At 47.8% G+C, this 16,359-nt stretch overlaps 1 protein-coding gene across 3 annotated transcripts in view; it reads left to right on the top strand.

The window, feature by feature from the left end:
- The window catches only part of SLC12A5 (solute carrier family 12 member 5), a 1,098,594-nt gene that overhangs the window by 1,008,435 nt on the left and 73,800 nt on the right, over window positions 1-16,359 (top strand). For all 3 annotated transcript variants that reach the window (XM_085619360.1, XM_085619359.1, XM_085619361.1), the window contains exons 16-17: window positions 885-989; window positions 13,532-13,700. In XM_085619360.1, coding sequence (XP_085475486.1) covers window positions 885-989; window positions 13,532-13,700 — 274 coding nt within the window. The remainder of the gene's footprint in view (window positions 1-884; window positions 990-13,531; window positions 13,701-16,359) is intronic.

Raw genomic sequence — 16,359 nt, 5'->3', positions numbered from 1 at the left:
GTTCCCCAAATGATATCATAATGGTTATTCTGACCCTAAGGTATGTACATTACTATCTCATATCTGGACAACAGAGCCAGTCCATGATCCAAACATCTGTATTAGTGGGCTTTCCTTTTGACAACCTTTAATTTCCAACATAATCCAGTAGCATCAGAGTTAGAGAACCAAGATTACGAATTAAGAATGCATTGTTTGGTGTGGACCTTGAGGTGACCTCTTCTCTCACCTTGAAAGCAACATCTTGGTCCGTCCTCGATTATGTTGTTGTTTACTCAACCTGTTTCTTCTTTCCTGATCGTTTGTAAAGTGCTCTGATACTCGCAAGGGTCATGTTCGTGCTGTATAAAACTTTATGAATAAATAAATAAATAAAGATGGGGACTGGAATCATGGTGTCCTGTAGTCATGGGGACGCCTGGTCTACCTTCCTGGTAACTTATCCATATCCCCAAATTCTACAGTAATAAATTCTTCTCAGAACTACTGGCCTGGGACTATCAAGGTTCCTTTCTCTTCGAAAAGTCTTCTTTACTAGAGGTTTTTCATCGACTCAATATTTTTGCTAAACATATTTTGATTCTAAAGAAGTCTACCTATTCACATGTGTTCACAATAGTGCATTATGTATTTTGCATCTATTTTGTGCATTGCTCGATTAAACAGGAAGGGCGCCCTCACATCCGATCTTGGCCTCACAGGTAAGGAGTATATGAACCTTTTACTGTACACTCCTGTAGGTATACAAGTACATAAAGAGATGGGAATAATGGTGGAGGTTGGCTTAGATGCGGACTTGTACAATGAAAATGTCCCTTAGGTTGAACGAAGACCTGACAAGGGTTTTATCAATACGTTTCGGTCACCTCTTCTCATTCTAACAGAGCTGAAAAGGAGTGGGGAGATGGGATCCGAGGGCTTTCCCTGAGTGCAGCCCGGTATGCTCTCCTGCGCCTGGAGGAAGGACCTCCCCACACCAAGAACTGGAGGTAAGCTATTTAATGTGTTTTTTGCTCACTACGGTAGAAATATCAACATCACAGTGCCCTGGGGGCACAACACTGGTCACTATTGACCTTTACAGCTTTTTGCCACCAGCGTACTATGTGTAATATGGCCCCAGATGACTAGAACTATGAAATACCCGAATCAAATGGAGAGCAATGCATTATCTCCTCACTGCAGGAGAATTCTGCAAAAATGGGCAGAACCAAATTCAGGGATTAAACAGACAGACAGAGGTAAAAAGACACAGAATGGTAACGGTCCACACTTTACACACATCTGATAGGAATGACAATACAAAAGAGAAAACATAAAAACAAGGTCATTGAGCAACAATCCATACAAAATATATATAATGTACAAATGGGAATTCAACACATTGGAATGAATGAACGATAAATTATATATATACATATATATATATATATATATATATATATATATATATATATATATATATATATATATATATATATGTATATATATATATATATATATGTGTGTGTGTGTGTGTGTGTGTGTGTATATATACATACATACATATATATCTGTCATGTGAACAAGGCTCGTTGGAGCCGAAACGTCAAGACGACACTGCATATGAAATAAAACAGCACTTTACTGGAGGTCCGTATCCGCCTGTTATTTGGAGCCGTGGTGTTAACCGTTGTTGGAAACGCCCACTCCCACACTAGAAGGGGTGGTGGTGGACTCCCCGAACACACTGTGGTAGCTTGGCTCGAGTGGTCAGGAAACAGGCGCAGTGCTAAGCATACAATATACCCATACAATAACCATGCGTGCATCCGTTCCAAAAACGACTCTACACCGTAAAAATTATGAAAATATTCTTTCTTTATCTTTTTCTCTTAGTTGCTGATTGGAAAAATAAATAGGTCAATCACAATATACAAGTTTCAATTAGTGCAGGTCAAATAAATATTGGCTGTTTGATGAAATAAATAGGGGTGATCATAAATAACAGGGCATAAATACAAGTGCAATATATACAGACAATTAAATACTTTGAGGCAATAAATACTGTACCAATAAATATTGTACACCAACAAGTCCTGTGGACCTATAAATATAGTGCAGCAATAAATAGGTAAAAACTCAATAAATACAGTATCCCCAATAAATAATTAAAAGTATACCGCAACCCTCATATAATCAGATGACACTTCAATTCTTAAGGGCTGATATGGCCCAGGCACAGCTTGTAGGGTTGTGGAAGGCTTGAGGGGGGCTACTCCCTGGCTGGGACAAGGCTGAGGCCTAAACTGAGGTAGATCAAAGGGGGGGAATACCAGTGCCCTGGCTTTCTCTCTCCACACAACCTCTCTAGGTTAGTCCCAGTTCACCCCTTGCACAGTCAGGTTGGTTTCAGCACCTCCCTAGCCCCTTAGAGCAGTCTCTCAGGTCTCCACAGGGCCTTAGGCGCCCTCTACTCCACTTACTGCCCTTTTTCTGATGTTCCGACGCCGCTGGAGTCGTGTCGACGCCGTGAGGCGGTTCCGGTTCGGTCTCGGCGGCCTCGGCACAATGTCAGTTCTTTGACGACGCCGGCAGGCGGTTCCGGTCCGATGTCGGTGGCCTCGGTTCGATCTCGACCTCCGATTCGACGGCGTCGGGCAGTCTCTTCACGATGTCGACTTCGGGCGGCTCCGGTCCGATGGCGCTCTCGGCTCCGATGACGTCGGCCGGCCTGGCCTCGATGTCGACTTCCGGCGACTCCGGGGTGCGATCCTCACCCCCGACCTCCGGTGCTCCTCCTCACAGGCTCCGGGCGACTCCGGAGTGCGATCCTCACTCCCGACCTCCGGTGCTCCTCTACCTCGGTCTCCGACGACTCCGGAGGGCGGACTTCACTCCTCCGATGACGCCGCTCGCTCGACCTCGGTTCACTTCCTCCTCGACCTCTGGTATTCCTCACGACCTCTGTCGGCGCCCTCTCACGACCTCAGGCGGCTCCGGGTACGACGTCTGCTACTTCAGTCAGCGCCGCTTCTCCACCTCGGGCTCCAGGTCTTCAGGCTACTCGACGCCGGACTCCAGGGAAACCAGTTCTCAGGTCAGAATCTTGCTGCTTTCTGCTTCTAAGGCCTGTTCCTGCTGTTCAGGTCCTTAGGATGAGTTTTTCTGTCTTCTTCCCACACAGGGCTATAGGCTGGGATCCATCAGTAGGGACAAGTATCAAGGGTGGGTTTATGGACCCCACTCCAGGCACAAGTTTCCACCCCTGCTGCTTCACTCCTTCCTCCTTCACTGTTGTGCTCCTCTCCCTTCACCAGTCAGGTGCCAACTGCCAGCTCCAACTGCCAACTGCCTCTCTTATCCTCCCAACATTCTAAACGGTTTCCAACTGTCACACAGTTCTGGAATCTCCTGGAAGGTTCTGGAAGGTGCTGGTAGGTTCCAGTGGATGCTGGTGATGTCATGGGAGGCCACCATTTTGTGCTTCAGGCCCTCAGACAGAAGGTTCAGGGGTAGCTAAAATGGCTCCCTGAATCTGTAGCAACACGAAAAAGTCTGGTGGTTCCCAAAAAGGAAAAATTCAAACAGGGTTTGAGGCAAAAGTGGGACAAAATAAATAATGATGAGGAGGGACCACCCAAAGGGCTGACAGGTCTAACACGCGTCCCCCCCAGCTGAAAGTGGGGAGAGCTACCCAACCCCTTGGGAGTTCTCATCACTAAGGCGGAAATACCTTGAGAGACCGTCTGCATTGGCGTGGTCCACTCCAGGCCGATGTTCCACCTGAAAGTCCATCCCCTGTAGGGAAATAGACCACCTCAACAACTTGGGATTCTCCCCCTTCATTTGCATCAGCCAACGAAGGGGTCTGTGGTCGGTCTGAACCAGGAAGTGCGAGCCAAACAGGTATGGCCGCAACTTCTTCAGAGCCCATACCACTGCAAAGGCTTCACGCTCTATTGCACTCCACTTCTGTTCCCTGGGAAGTAGTCTCCTGGATAGGAAGACCACGGGTTGATCCAGACCCTCTTCGTTGAGTTGCGATAACACTGCCCCAATGCCATGTTCTGATGCATCTGTCTGGACAATGAACTTCTTGGAAAAGTCTGGGGCCCTTAAGACCGGGGCCTCGCACATGGCTTTCTTCAATCTCTCAAAGGCTTGCTGACAAGCCTCCGTCCAGACTACCCGTCGAGGTTGTTTCTTGGACGTGAGCTCCGTGAGAGGGGCTACGATGGTACCGTACCCCTTCACGAAGCGGCGATAATATCCCGTGAGGCCCAAAAATGCTCGGACCTCAGTCTGTGTCTTGGGGGGTTCCCAGGCCATGATGGCCTCGATCTTCGCCTGGAGGGGTTGCACCGTTCCCCTACCCACCAAGTGTCCAAGGTACACTACCGACCCCTGCCCGATCTGGCACTTGCTGGCCTTGATCGTCAATCCAGCTTGTCTCAGGGCCTGGAGAACAGCTTGCAGGTGACGCAAGTGATCCTCCCAGCTGTTACTGAAGACGGCTATGTCATCCAGATAAGCAGCAGAGAAACTCTCCATCCCGGTGAGGATCTGGTTTACCAGGCGCTGAAACGTGGCAGGTGCGTTCTTGAGCCCAAAGGGCATCACACAGAACTGGTAGTGGCCATTGGGCGTGGAGAAGGCTGACCTTTCCCTTGCTCCATCAGTCAAAGAGATCTGCCAGTACCCCGAGGTAAGGTCAAAGGTACTTAGATATTGGGCAGCTCCCAGCCGGTCAATTAATTCATCCGCCCTAGGGATCGGATGTGCATCAGTTTTTGTCACTGAATTCAGTCCCCGGTAGTCCACACAGAACCTCAGTTCTGGTTGGGCACCCGGTGGTGCAGCTTTTGGTACTAACACCACCGGACTGGACCAGGGGCTGCTAGAAGGTTCAATCACTCCTAGCTCCAGCATCTTAGTGACCTCACTATGAATGCTGGCCTTCACCTTGTCTGACATCCGGTAGATCTTGGACTTCACAGGTGGGCTGTCTCCTGTGTCCACGTCATGGACGCACAGGTGAGTCCTACCCGGGACAAGGGAGAACAACGCAGAGTACTGCCCCAGGGCCTGGCGACAGTCCTCCTGCTGTTCAGGAGTTAGAGATGGGGAGAGAATCACTCCCTCCACCGACCCATCCTTTTCCTGAGACGCAAACAGATCAGGGAGAGGCTCGCTTTCCACGTCCTCTCCTCCGTCAGTCACCATCATCAAGATGACTTCGGGCCTCTCGTGGTGGGGTTTGAGGCGGTTGGCATGCAGCACCCGCAGGGGCTGACGAGGGGTCTTCAGGTCCACCAAGTAGGTAGCCTTACCCTTCTTCTCCAACACCTCAAAGGGTCCTGACCAGCGATCCTGGAGGGCACTAAGCTCTCCTGGTTCGATCACCCACACCTTCTGGCCAGGCTCCAACTCCACCGGGTGAGCGTTGTGGTCATACCACGCCTTCATCACTGCTTGGCTGGCTTCCAAGTTGTCAGAAGCTTGCTTCCACAACTTAGCCATTTGGCTCCGGAAGGCCAGCATGTAGCTCACCACATCCTGGGGGAGCTTTCTGGGAGTTCTTTCCCATCCGTCTCTCACCAGGTTAAGAGGTCCACGTACAGGGTGCCCATACAGAAGCTCGAAGGGGCTGAAGCCCACTCCCTTCTGTGGCACTTCCCTGTAGGAAAAAAGTAAACAGGGTAGGAGGACGTCCCATTTCCTCCGCAGGCTTTCAGGCAGACTTCTGATCATGCCTTTTAAGGTTTTGTTAAACCTTTCCACCAGACCATTGGTCTGGGGGTGGTAAGGAGTTGTGAACCGGTAGGTCACTCCACACTCCTTCCACATTGCCCGCATATATGCTGACATGAAGTTGGTCCCCCTGTCGGACACAACTTCCTTGGGAAAACCCACTCGGGTAAAGATTCCCATCAGGGCCCTAGCCACAACAGGTGCTGTTATGGTCCTCAGAGGTATTGCCTCTGGGTACCGTGTGGCATGATCCACCAGAACCAGGATAAACCTGTGACCAGCTGTAGTCGGTGGATCTAATGGACCCACAATGTCGATGCCCACCCTTTCAAAGGGGGTGCTAACGACAGGAAGTGGTTCCAGGGGAGCTTTCAGCTTCACCCCTGTTTTCCCACTGGCTTGGCAAGACACACATGTCCGGCAGTAGGTATCGGACGACACTTTCATCTGAGGCCAATAAAAGTGTGGGACAAGACGGGCGAAGGTCTTGTCTTGCCCCAGGTGTCCTGCCAATGGTATCTCGTGAGCCAACTCTAAAAGGAAGGCTCGATAACGTTGAGGAACTACCAAGGCTCGTGACGATCCATGTAGGGGTGCCTTGGGTTCACTGTAGAGGAGGCCATCCTCCCAGTAAACACTGTAGTTCCCTTCAACGTTCCCTGCTGCCTGGGCTTCGGCCTGTCGCCTCAGCCCCTCAAGGGTAGGGCACTCCCTCTGGCCCTGGCAGAATTCCTCCCTGGACGGGCCTCCCTCCACGTGCCACTCGGCCGGGATGGGCAGGTCCTCCAGGTTGGTAACGTCCCCCTCCGCAGACTCCTGGTCCACCACCTCCGGTGGCCTATCCGTCCTACGGGGTGGAGACGCCGAGGCAGGCTCCTCCTGTCCTCGGTTCTCCCCTTGACTGGCAGCTGGCTGGGCCTTTGTTCCAGGCTCCAGCCGGAATGAACTCCCTCTTCGGGTAGTCTCGGACCTTGTGCTAACACAGGCCCAGTCAGGTGTACCCAGCATCTCGGTGTGAGTCCGGTATTCCACCTCCTTCCAAGCGTTGTGCTCCATGTCATTGCCCAGCAGACAATCGACTGGCACGGCAGGGCTTACGGCAACTCGAAGTGAACCTGCAACCCCCCCCCATTCAAAGGGAACCTCGGCCACGGGATAGTGACCTGTTCTGCCGTCAGCCATCGCGGCTGGGTGGAGTACATCGGGAATTACCTGCTCTGGAGACACCAGTTGACTACGCACCATAGTCATACTGGCTCCTGTGTCTCTCAGAGCCTCCCCTCTTTGGCCGTTGATGGTGACCCACTGCCCATACTTTGCGGTATTTGCGGGCACCTGGATCTTAGGAACCATCTCCCGTTCTCCCAGGGACACTAAAGTGACACCCGCCCACTCCCTTCCCTTAGTTAAGGGCATCTCCTCCCCGAGCACTGCACTAGCTACTCCGGGGGTCTTTCCTCCAGTGGGAGGGGGTGATCGTTTCTGACACTTCGGATCTCCTTTATAGTGTCCAACGCCACCGCACTCGTAGCAATGGACAACCCTTGGCTGCTGACTCTGGCCAGGATTAGGGTTTCTGGGTGGGTTAGCCTTAGAGGTGAATCCTGTTCCCTTCCCTTGGAAGTTATTTTGGGGGCCTTTGGAGAACTCCTTTTTCTTTTCCCCTCCTTCTTTCTTCTGGGGGGCGCCCTGTCCGGCCTTTTGAGTATCCCCTCCAGTCCCCCTTGTGGACACCCGGGTACTAGCCCAAATGTCCGCCTCCTCAGCAAGCTTCCGGGGACTGGTCAGCTTGCTATCCACCAGGTGTTGCCGCAGTTCAGGGAAACATTTCTCGAGTAGGTGTTCCTTCAACACTAGGTCAAACAGCTCCTCGTAGTTCCTTACTTCACTGCCCTGAATCCAACCTTCCAGTGCCTTCTTTGCATAGTCCAGGAAGTCCACCCAATTCTGTGTGCCCAGTTTGTGACTACCCCTGAACTTCTGTCTGTACTTTTCAGGTGTTAGTCCAAACTTTCTGATGAGCGCCAGTTTCATGGTGGGGTAGTGGGTCTGCTCATCCTCTTCGAGGGCCAATAAAGCATCCCTACCAGCTGGAGGCATGTACTTATACAATCCCCCTCCCCAGTACTTCACTGGAACCCCATGGGCCCTCAACGAGACCTCATAGGCTGCTAGCCACTTGGCGATGTCATCACCCACCCCATAGCTAGCTACTATGTCCTTTGGCAGGTAAGGTTTGGGTTCCCTGGTGGACTCTTGGATTTGGCTGCCACCATTAGGAACAGTTGGTGCCCCAATTCTTAGGATCTGAAGCTCTATCTCTTTCAGTCTTATCTCATGAGCCATCCTCTCTTTCTCCGTCTCATGAGCCAACCTCTGTTCCTCCTTCTCCTTCTCCAGCTTTGCTAAATCCCATGTGAGCTGTCTTTTCTCTCTCCGATCTGCTAACTCCACGCTGGATAAGCCCCCGCTAGAGACAGTGCTGCCCTTCCTAGAAAGTGTCCTGGGCCCTGCTGACAGGTTCCCCACCTCAGGTTGGTACATCTCAGCCCCCTCGGGGTCAGGCTCTCCATCCCTGTCTTCCTCCTCAGCCTTGCTTTCTCGGCGTGCCTCCCCCCAAGCCCTTAAGCTGGTTTGGAGTGCACCCTTCTTTGCTCCTGGGGGACAGTACACCCCCTCCCGCTGGCAAAACTCCCTGAGTTGGGCCACAGTGTACGTTTCTAAATCTTCCAGTACAAACTCCATCTTGCCCACTCAGGTTAGAGGACAGGTTTTGTGCAGTAACAATGTAGGGTGGTACCTTTAGTAATACCTCCTCCCACCACCAGAGTAAATTTGGAAAAAAACAAAAACCCACAATTAGGAAGGCCGCTGTGAGAAAACTCCCGGTGTAGGCCTATGGACTACCCACAGTTATTGTTGAGTATATGTAGGCACAGCTCTATCCCACCACTGAACACCAATTTATGTTGGAAACGCCCACTCCCACACTAGAAGGGGTGGTGGTGGACTCCCCGAACACACTGTGGTAGCTTGGCTCGAGTGGTCAGGAAACAGGCGCAGTGCTAAGCATACAATATACCCATACAATAACCATGCGTGCATCCGTTCCAAAAACGACTCTACACCGTAAAAATTATGAAAATATTCTTTCTTTATCTTTTTCTCTTAGTTGCTGATTGGAAAAATAAATAGGTCAATCACAATATACAAGTTTCAATTAGTGCAGGTCAAATAAATATTGGCTGTTTGATGAAATAAATAGGGGTGATCATAAATAACAGGGCATAAATACAAGTGCAATATATACAGACAATTAAATACTTTGAGGCAATAAATACTGTACCAATAAATATTATACACCAACAAGTCCTGTGGACCTATAAATATAGTGCAGCAATAAATAGGTAAAAACTCAATAAATACAGTATCCCCAATAAATAATTAAAAGTATACCGCAACCCTCATATAATCAGATGACACTTCAATTCTTAAGGGCTGATATGGCCCAGGCACAGCTTGTAGGGTTGTGGAAGGCTTGAGGGGGGCTACTCCCTGGCTGGGACAAGGCTGAGGCCTAAACTGAGGTAGATCAAAGGGGGGGAATACCAGTGCCCTGGCTTTCTCTCTCCACACAACCTCTCTAGGTTAGTCCCAGTTCACCCCTTGCACAGTCAGGTTGGTTTCAGCACCTCCCTAGCCCCTTAGAGCAGTCTCTCAGGTCTCCACAGGGCCTTAGGCGCCCTCTACTCCACTTACTGCCCTTTTTCTGATGTTCCGACGCCGCTGGAGTCGTGTCGACGCCGTGAGGCGGTTCCGGTTCGGTCTCGGCGGCCTCGGCACAATGTCAGTTCTTTGACGACGCCGGCAGGCGGTTCCGGTCCGATGTCGGTGGCCTCGGTTCGATCTCGACCTCCGATTCGACGGCGTCGGGCAGTCTCTTCACGATGTCGACTTCGGGCGGCTCCGGTCCGATGGCGCTCTCGGCTCCGATGACGTCGGCCGGCCTGGCCTCGATGTCGACTTCCGGCGACTCCGGGGTGCGATCCTCACCCCCGACCTCCGGTGCTCCTCCTCACAGGCTCCGGGCGACTCCGGAGTGCGATCCTCACTCCCGACCTCCGGTGCTCCTCTACCTCGGTCTCCGACGACTCCGGAGGGCGGACTTCACTCCTCCGATGACGCCGCTCGCTCGACCTCGGTTCACTTCCTCCTCGACCTCTGGTATTCCTCACGACCTCTGTCGGCGCCCTCTCACGACCTCAGGCGGCTCCGGGTACGACGTCTGCTACTTCAGTCAGCGCCGCTTCTCCACCTCGGGCTCCAGGTCTTCAGGCTACTCGACGCCGGACTCCAGGGAAACCAGTTCTCAGGTCAGAATCTTGCTGCTTTCTGCTTCTAAGGCCTGTTCCTGCTGTTCAGGTCCTTAGGATGAGTTTTTCTGTCTTCTTCCCACACAGGGCTATAGGCTGGGATCCATCAGTAGGGACAAGTATCAAGGGTGGGTTTATGGACCCCACTCCAGGCACAAGTTTCCACCCCTGCTGCTTCACTCCTTCCTCCTTCACTGTTGTGCTCCTCTCCCTTCACCAGTCAGGTGCCAACTGCCAGCTCCAACTGCCAACTGCCTCTCTTATCCTCCCAACATTCTAAACGGTTTCCAACTGTCACACAGTTCTGGAATCTCCTGGAAGGTTCTGGAAGGTGCTGGTAGGTTCCAGTGGATGCTGGTGATGTCATGGGAGGCCACCATTTTGTGCTTCAGGCCCTCAGACAGAAGGTTCAGGGGTAGCTAAAATGGCTCCCTGAATCTGTAGCAACACGAAAAAGTCTGGTGGTTCCCAAAAAGGAAAAATTCAAACAGGGTTTGAGGCAAAAGTGGGACAAAATAAATAATGATGAGGAGGGACCACCCAAAGGGCTGACAGGTCTAACAACCGTCATCTTCATTTTTCTCAAGCGGAACTTGGACATACATATATGTATATATATATAGCAAACCACAGTCCCGAAATCCAAGTCCTTGGAACAAACGGGTACAGACCACAACGTGCTTTCCAAATCAAAGTGCTTTATTGCATTGTAGTCACCATGACGCGTTTCGGCCGCGTCTCCACGGCCTTGATCACATGACATGAATGAACGATAAATTATATATATATATATATATATATATATATATATATATATATATATATATATATATATATATATATATATATATATATATATATATATATATATATATATATATAATATATGTGTGTTGTGTGTGTGTGTGTGTGTGTGTGTGTATTTATATTCTGTATGCATATATAGATATGGTCACTCAAAGATGATCTATATATATTTATGTGCTAATGCATGAGGGTGAGTGGGTGAATAAGGGAAGTCGTAAATGCAGTCTTAAGGAAAAGAGAGGTTTGATCTTTAAAAAAAATCTTCCAATACTTCTCTTTGCAAAGATATTTCAAAACTTCTTTCTCTGTAAGGAATATTTTGTGATTTAAAAAATCAGCTGATAATCATTACATTATGTCACAATGGGTGACAGATGATCCATATATCTCGGACAGGATGGGAAAGGAATAATCCATACATCATATGTATGGGGAAAGGTAATCCATGCAGGCTGTGGAGGAGGGTTGAGTGATATTGATGCATGAGGTAGAGTAGATGAACAGGATAATTCATACATCAATATAGGACGTGTGACCTCTAGAGTCATTGAGGTGTTCATTGTATGAATAATATCAAAGTAGGTTCAATACATTGTATATGGGATGATAATAAGTACATTATATGGAACAATGGAGGGTATCACGAGGCTTCATATTCTAGGTGGTAGAGTGAAAAATAGGTAGAGTTGTACCCAATATTTATTCTTGAGGAAAAGCAGTAAATGTGCATGAGTCATTGTTACAGTTATATATAATATAGGTGCTTCTGACATTGGCATTGCATGGCTAGTTGGGAATCTCAAAGAGCAAGGGAACACTAGCTGAATGTATGAGCTGTGTGAATGCTTGTTGAATCTTTGGATGGAAAGATCATGGTTATTGGCAGGTGAGTGGGTGAATTCTAGTTGGCTTTATTAAATGGGTTAAGCTACTCTGTGCTATTGAAGCTGTATTTGAGAGAGGTTGTCCTAGTTGGTTGCATAAAAGAGGGTTGCGTGTATTTGAGTGCATATGCATTCCTGCCGGCTGTGGAAGTGTTTTAGAGTGTGAATGTGAGTAGAATGTAGTGTGATTGCAAGGTAGCCGCATTAGATAGGGCATGACTCCTAGCTGCTACACTGGAGGTAGCATATTTTCTATCTAGTTGTATTAAAAGGGGTTAGTTAATTGGCTGCATTAGGCAGGAGTGTAGGTTAGTTGACTGTATTGGACAGGGGCATGCACAGTTGTTGTCTGCATCAACGACGATGCAGATCATACATGACTATATTGGATGGGGTGAATCATTGTTCTAGTAATTTCATGGGATTGATCTCTAGCTGGCTGTATGGAATGTTGTGTGGATTCTCACTTGCTGTGTTACATGTGGCTTGAATGCTAAATGGCTGCATTAGAGACAATGTGGATCTTAGTTGACTTTATTAGGGTGAATGCTGCTTGCTAGCTCCATCAGAAGGTGTTTGATTACCCAGCAGGTGTACTTGATGGTGTTGGAATGCTAGCTGGTTGCATAAGGGAAGTCACTCTCTGTTGACTGCATGATAAGCAATTTGAATCCTAGTTAGTATTTTAGGAGAGGTGAATTATCTTTCACTGTATAGAGGGTGGCGAGTTTTTCTTGACTGTATTAAAGGAATAGTGAATTCTAGTTGGCTGTATTGCAGTAATGAATGTCAGCACACTGTATTGGGGGGATGTGTTAAGTGTGGCACTTGATTACATCAGGAGACGGATGAATCTCAATGAACTCTTTTAGAGAGGGATGTGGATGCTTGCTGAATATTTTAAAGGTCACGTGGATGCCAGTCTGATGTATGAATGATGCATGACTACTCAGGGGATTGGACTGGGGCGAGGCGTTTGTAATTGCTGGCATGCATACCCTTCTTCATTGCCTAGGATAGTTGTGGATTTTAGAAGGTGTGTTGATGGGGATGTGAATGCTAGTTCTTTGTATAGCAGATTGAAAAATATTGCTGTGTTTACTGAAGGAATGTGGATGTTACGTGTATGTATAGGATGAGTATATATGTTGAGGGTGCATGAATGCATTTGGGATGTATGCTTGCGGGACGTCAAATGTCATTGAATGTATTGTAGAGGTAGAAGGCTGTAGTTTTTTAATGTTAGTTTGATGTATGGAAGATTTGGCATCTTTACTGTATGTAAGGTGGATGTGTAATGTCCATTATATCAAATAGCAAAAGGTGGAGAGAAAGTTGATGACAAAGAAGAGCTGGTGGAACATGAAAGGCAGGATAAAGATATAGTTTATGGATGGCTGCTAATGGTGAAGTATAAAGCATTGATGAGAATTGGGAAAGAGGGTGTAGTATTATTAAGGGATGTGTGAGTGATTGATTAGTACATGGATGTTAAAGAGAGGGTACATTAGCAAGATTACTAAAGTGGGATTGAGTATTGAATACGAGCCACAAAGACAGAGAATCAAATAACCGGAAAGATAGGGGAATCAATGAAAGATTCAACTCAAAGTTCATAGAAGACAGTTTGTTGATAGAGATGAACGGAAGAAAAGTTTTGTTTAAAGGTAATTTTGAAAAAGTAACATCGCACCCCGCTGACTGGTTTTTAAACACGTCTGTTTGGTCTTGTAGGCCTCAGCTTCTGGTTTTAGTCAGAGTGGATCAAGAGCAGAATGTGGTTCACCCGCAGCTGCTCTCGCTTACAACCCAGCTGAAAGCAGGCAAAGGACTCACCATTGTTGGATCCGTTCTGGAGGGGACCTATCTTCTTAACCACCCACAGTCACAACGGGCGGAAGAGGTATGAGAAATAATTCTTCCATGTGATAACAAAAAAGTATTACTTCATGAATGCGTATGTATGTCTACAGATGTGTGTCTTAATATCAACCGCTACGGGGACCACAGCCAAAGGCGTATGGGTTTGAGCAGCGGTGATGGAGCAGGAGGTGTGGTCTGATAATTAAGCCCTTTGTTTGGGCTCAAGAGTCATGAATTCAAATCATATTTTCACACCGGATATTGGACACATTTGCTCTCAATGTGCCCTCATTTCTTTGCTGGAGAAACTCAAAACGCTTCCACTGTCTGCGGCTAGAGGGGTATAGAGGAGATAATTAAACACACTACACTCCCAGGGAGATCCCTCTTCTAATCAGACATATTGCATATGGGTATTGATATCCTGATCCTTGCATGTACGGGTTTCTCCCTGTGATATCCAAGTACTACCTGAGATCACCGCACAAATGCAAACCATGTGCTATGACCAAGAAAGAGAACAATTTTAAATACTTCAGGGGAGTTGCTTTGGCCTTGTAGCATTGAGTTGACTAGATACCCCTGAGCTGGCTTTGGGTGCCTTTTCCTTCCTCAACAAAATGTCCTCTAGTCTTTAAAGGAACAGCTCACGCAAAACTATAATGAGTAACAGCCAATAGAATGTCCATGACCAGACCATCTCAGCTGAAGGTGCTTTCTGTGGCAGAATATTTTGAGCTCCTTTCTCATTAATAAGGCACAGTCAAAGGTACAGCATCATGATTAATATAGTGCTTTGCAATATTTCTGTAGCATGTTTCTGCCACTCATGATGCCCCAAGCACTTGCTGGATGGTCAAATAAAAAGCTACTCTGCTTGTTGTGCACGGCCACAGAAGAGTATTGATTGAGCGGTCACCAGTGAGTAGAGCGTTTTGGTGTGATGCGTGAGGCTCAGAGATGTGCTTGAGACTTGGTGTTGTAGCATGTTTCATCCCCCAACATACACATGACGAAGTATGCAAAACCAGTGAAGAGATAGCTTCAGAGGCTGCGTATCGAAACCATGTTGTCTGAAACTGAGCTGAGTCCTTGTTTGGGAAACGCCATGCCTTTATTGTGTTTCTGAATTCAAGATGCCTTTTGATTATCTGTATCCCATTTGGGAACATGTTTTCTGAGCTTGCATGGCTGTACAAAGAAGGAGAGACAGAAGCTGAACTCCTGGAGGCACTGTGAAGGCACTAGTAAATACCAAATGGAAGCCACCAGGAGGTATAGAAGGCATATCTCAAGAGCCACTGGTAACATTTGTTAAAATAACACCTTACCCGTTGGTCTGTCTGGTCAACTCTGAGGCAGGCACTGAGCAATATCAGTGCAAAATAGGCAGGTGAAGTTCAGTCTAGATTTGTTAGTTAGACAGTATAACTGCTCAAGATCAGCGAAAGAAACCAGGAAAGTTTAAATTGACAGTGATAGAACCCCACAATTGGTAGCAAGTCAGGCTAAGGATACCCATAAGAGGTAGGTGTAATTTTAAGCAAAAAGGGAGGTGAGGGAGAAGATGAAAGAAAAGTGGCCAAGGTGTAATGGCAAGGGGTCTGGCCCAAAGAGCTATCTAGCCCTTACAGGGATGCCACTACAGGAGGACACCCATAAGCTTTCCACCTTGTACCAGGATGCATCGGGAAGAGAGGAGGAGAGGTTAAGAAGCATCAGGCACATCAAGGGGAACGGCAAGTGACATGAGCGATGATGTGGTAGGTGATTGGAATAAGACCTACTCATGCAATAGTGCTGCACAATGCCCAAAGCACAACAATAAAGAAACAATTTCCATTTAAACTACATTGGTAGAGCAGTCTGCACTGAGATGAAGGCAGTCTGGAGTGAACGCAGGCATGGCAGCAGTCTGGCATGTCTCTCACTGATGTCCTGCACTTCACTTCCTGCACAAAAATAGCGCAGCCAGTGGGGGGGGCGTTGAAAGGTAGGTAGGAGAAGGCACAGAACACAATCCTCATTAATGTAAACTCTCCACTCCTTTTAAAAAATTTGGGAAAGGAGACAGAAGACTTCCTAGATAACTTTGAAACCAAGAGTATGGGCCAGCGTTGCTGCTGCTCCCTCTCAAGAGGACTAGTGGAACGTCCCTGGTGCAGCGCATTGTCTAACCCAGGGCTGAGATTTCATAGCGCTTTACATCAGCATTGGTCTGCATGGCTACCCATTGGTGCCTTGTTTCATCACAGGAGAGAATCAGAGCTGAAGAGAGAACAAGCACACAAGTGAGCGAGAATGAGAATCTGCATGTGTTTGTATGACGTACCAACATCCCACACCATTCCTCAAATGTAATCGTAAGCTTTGACCAGTGTAGCTATGCTGCAGAAACTTTATATGCATTATCTTTGCCATTGGCATAGGTCACACCACATACCTTTATTAGAGGCCACAAATGACACAGCCTTCTTTGAAATCTGAGAGTAAGAAGATATCAAACATTTTCATGAACTTCTCCTACTGCCCCTAATTTCCATAATGAATCATGAGAAATGGGCCTTTTATAGCATCCACTGGATCCCTGATTACAGAAATGTTTTCTAGTAAGCACAATTCACATCAAACGTGATGGTGAGATACAATACCACTCAATGATACAACTAGGTTGTGTAAGATGTACATCACACCAACTT

Source organism: Triturus cristatus, chromosome 7, assembly GCF_964204655.1.
Source record: "Triturus cristatus chromosome 7, aTriCri1.1, whole genome shotgun sequence".
Taxonomy (NCBI): domain Eukaryota; kingdom Metazoa; phylum Chordata; class Amphibia; order Caudata; family Salamandridae; genus Triturus; species Triturus cristatus.
The sequence above is the reverse complement of the archived record's forward strand: the minus strand, read 5'-3'. Positions and strand labels throughout refer to the sequence as shown.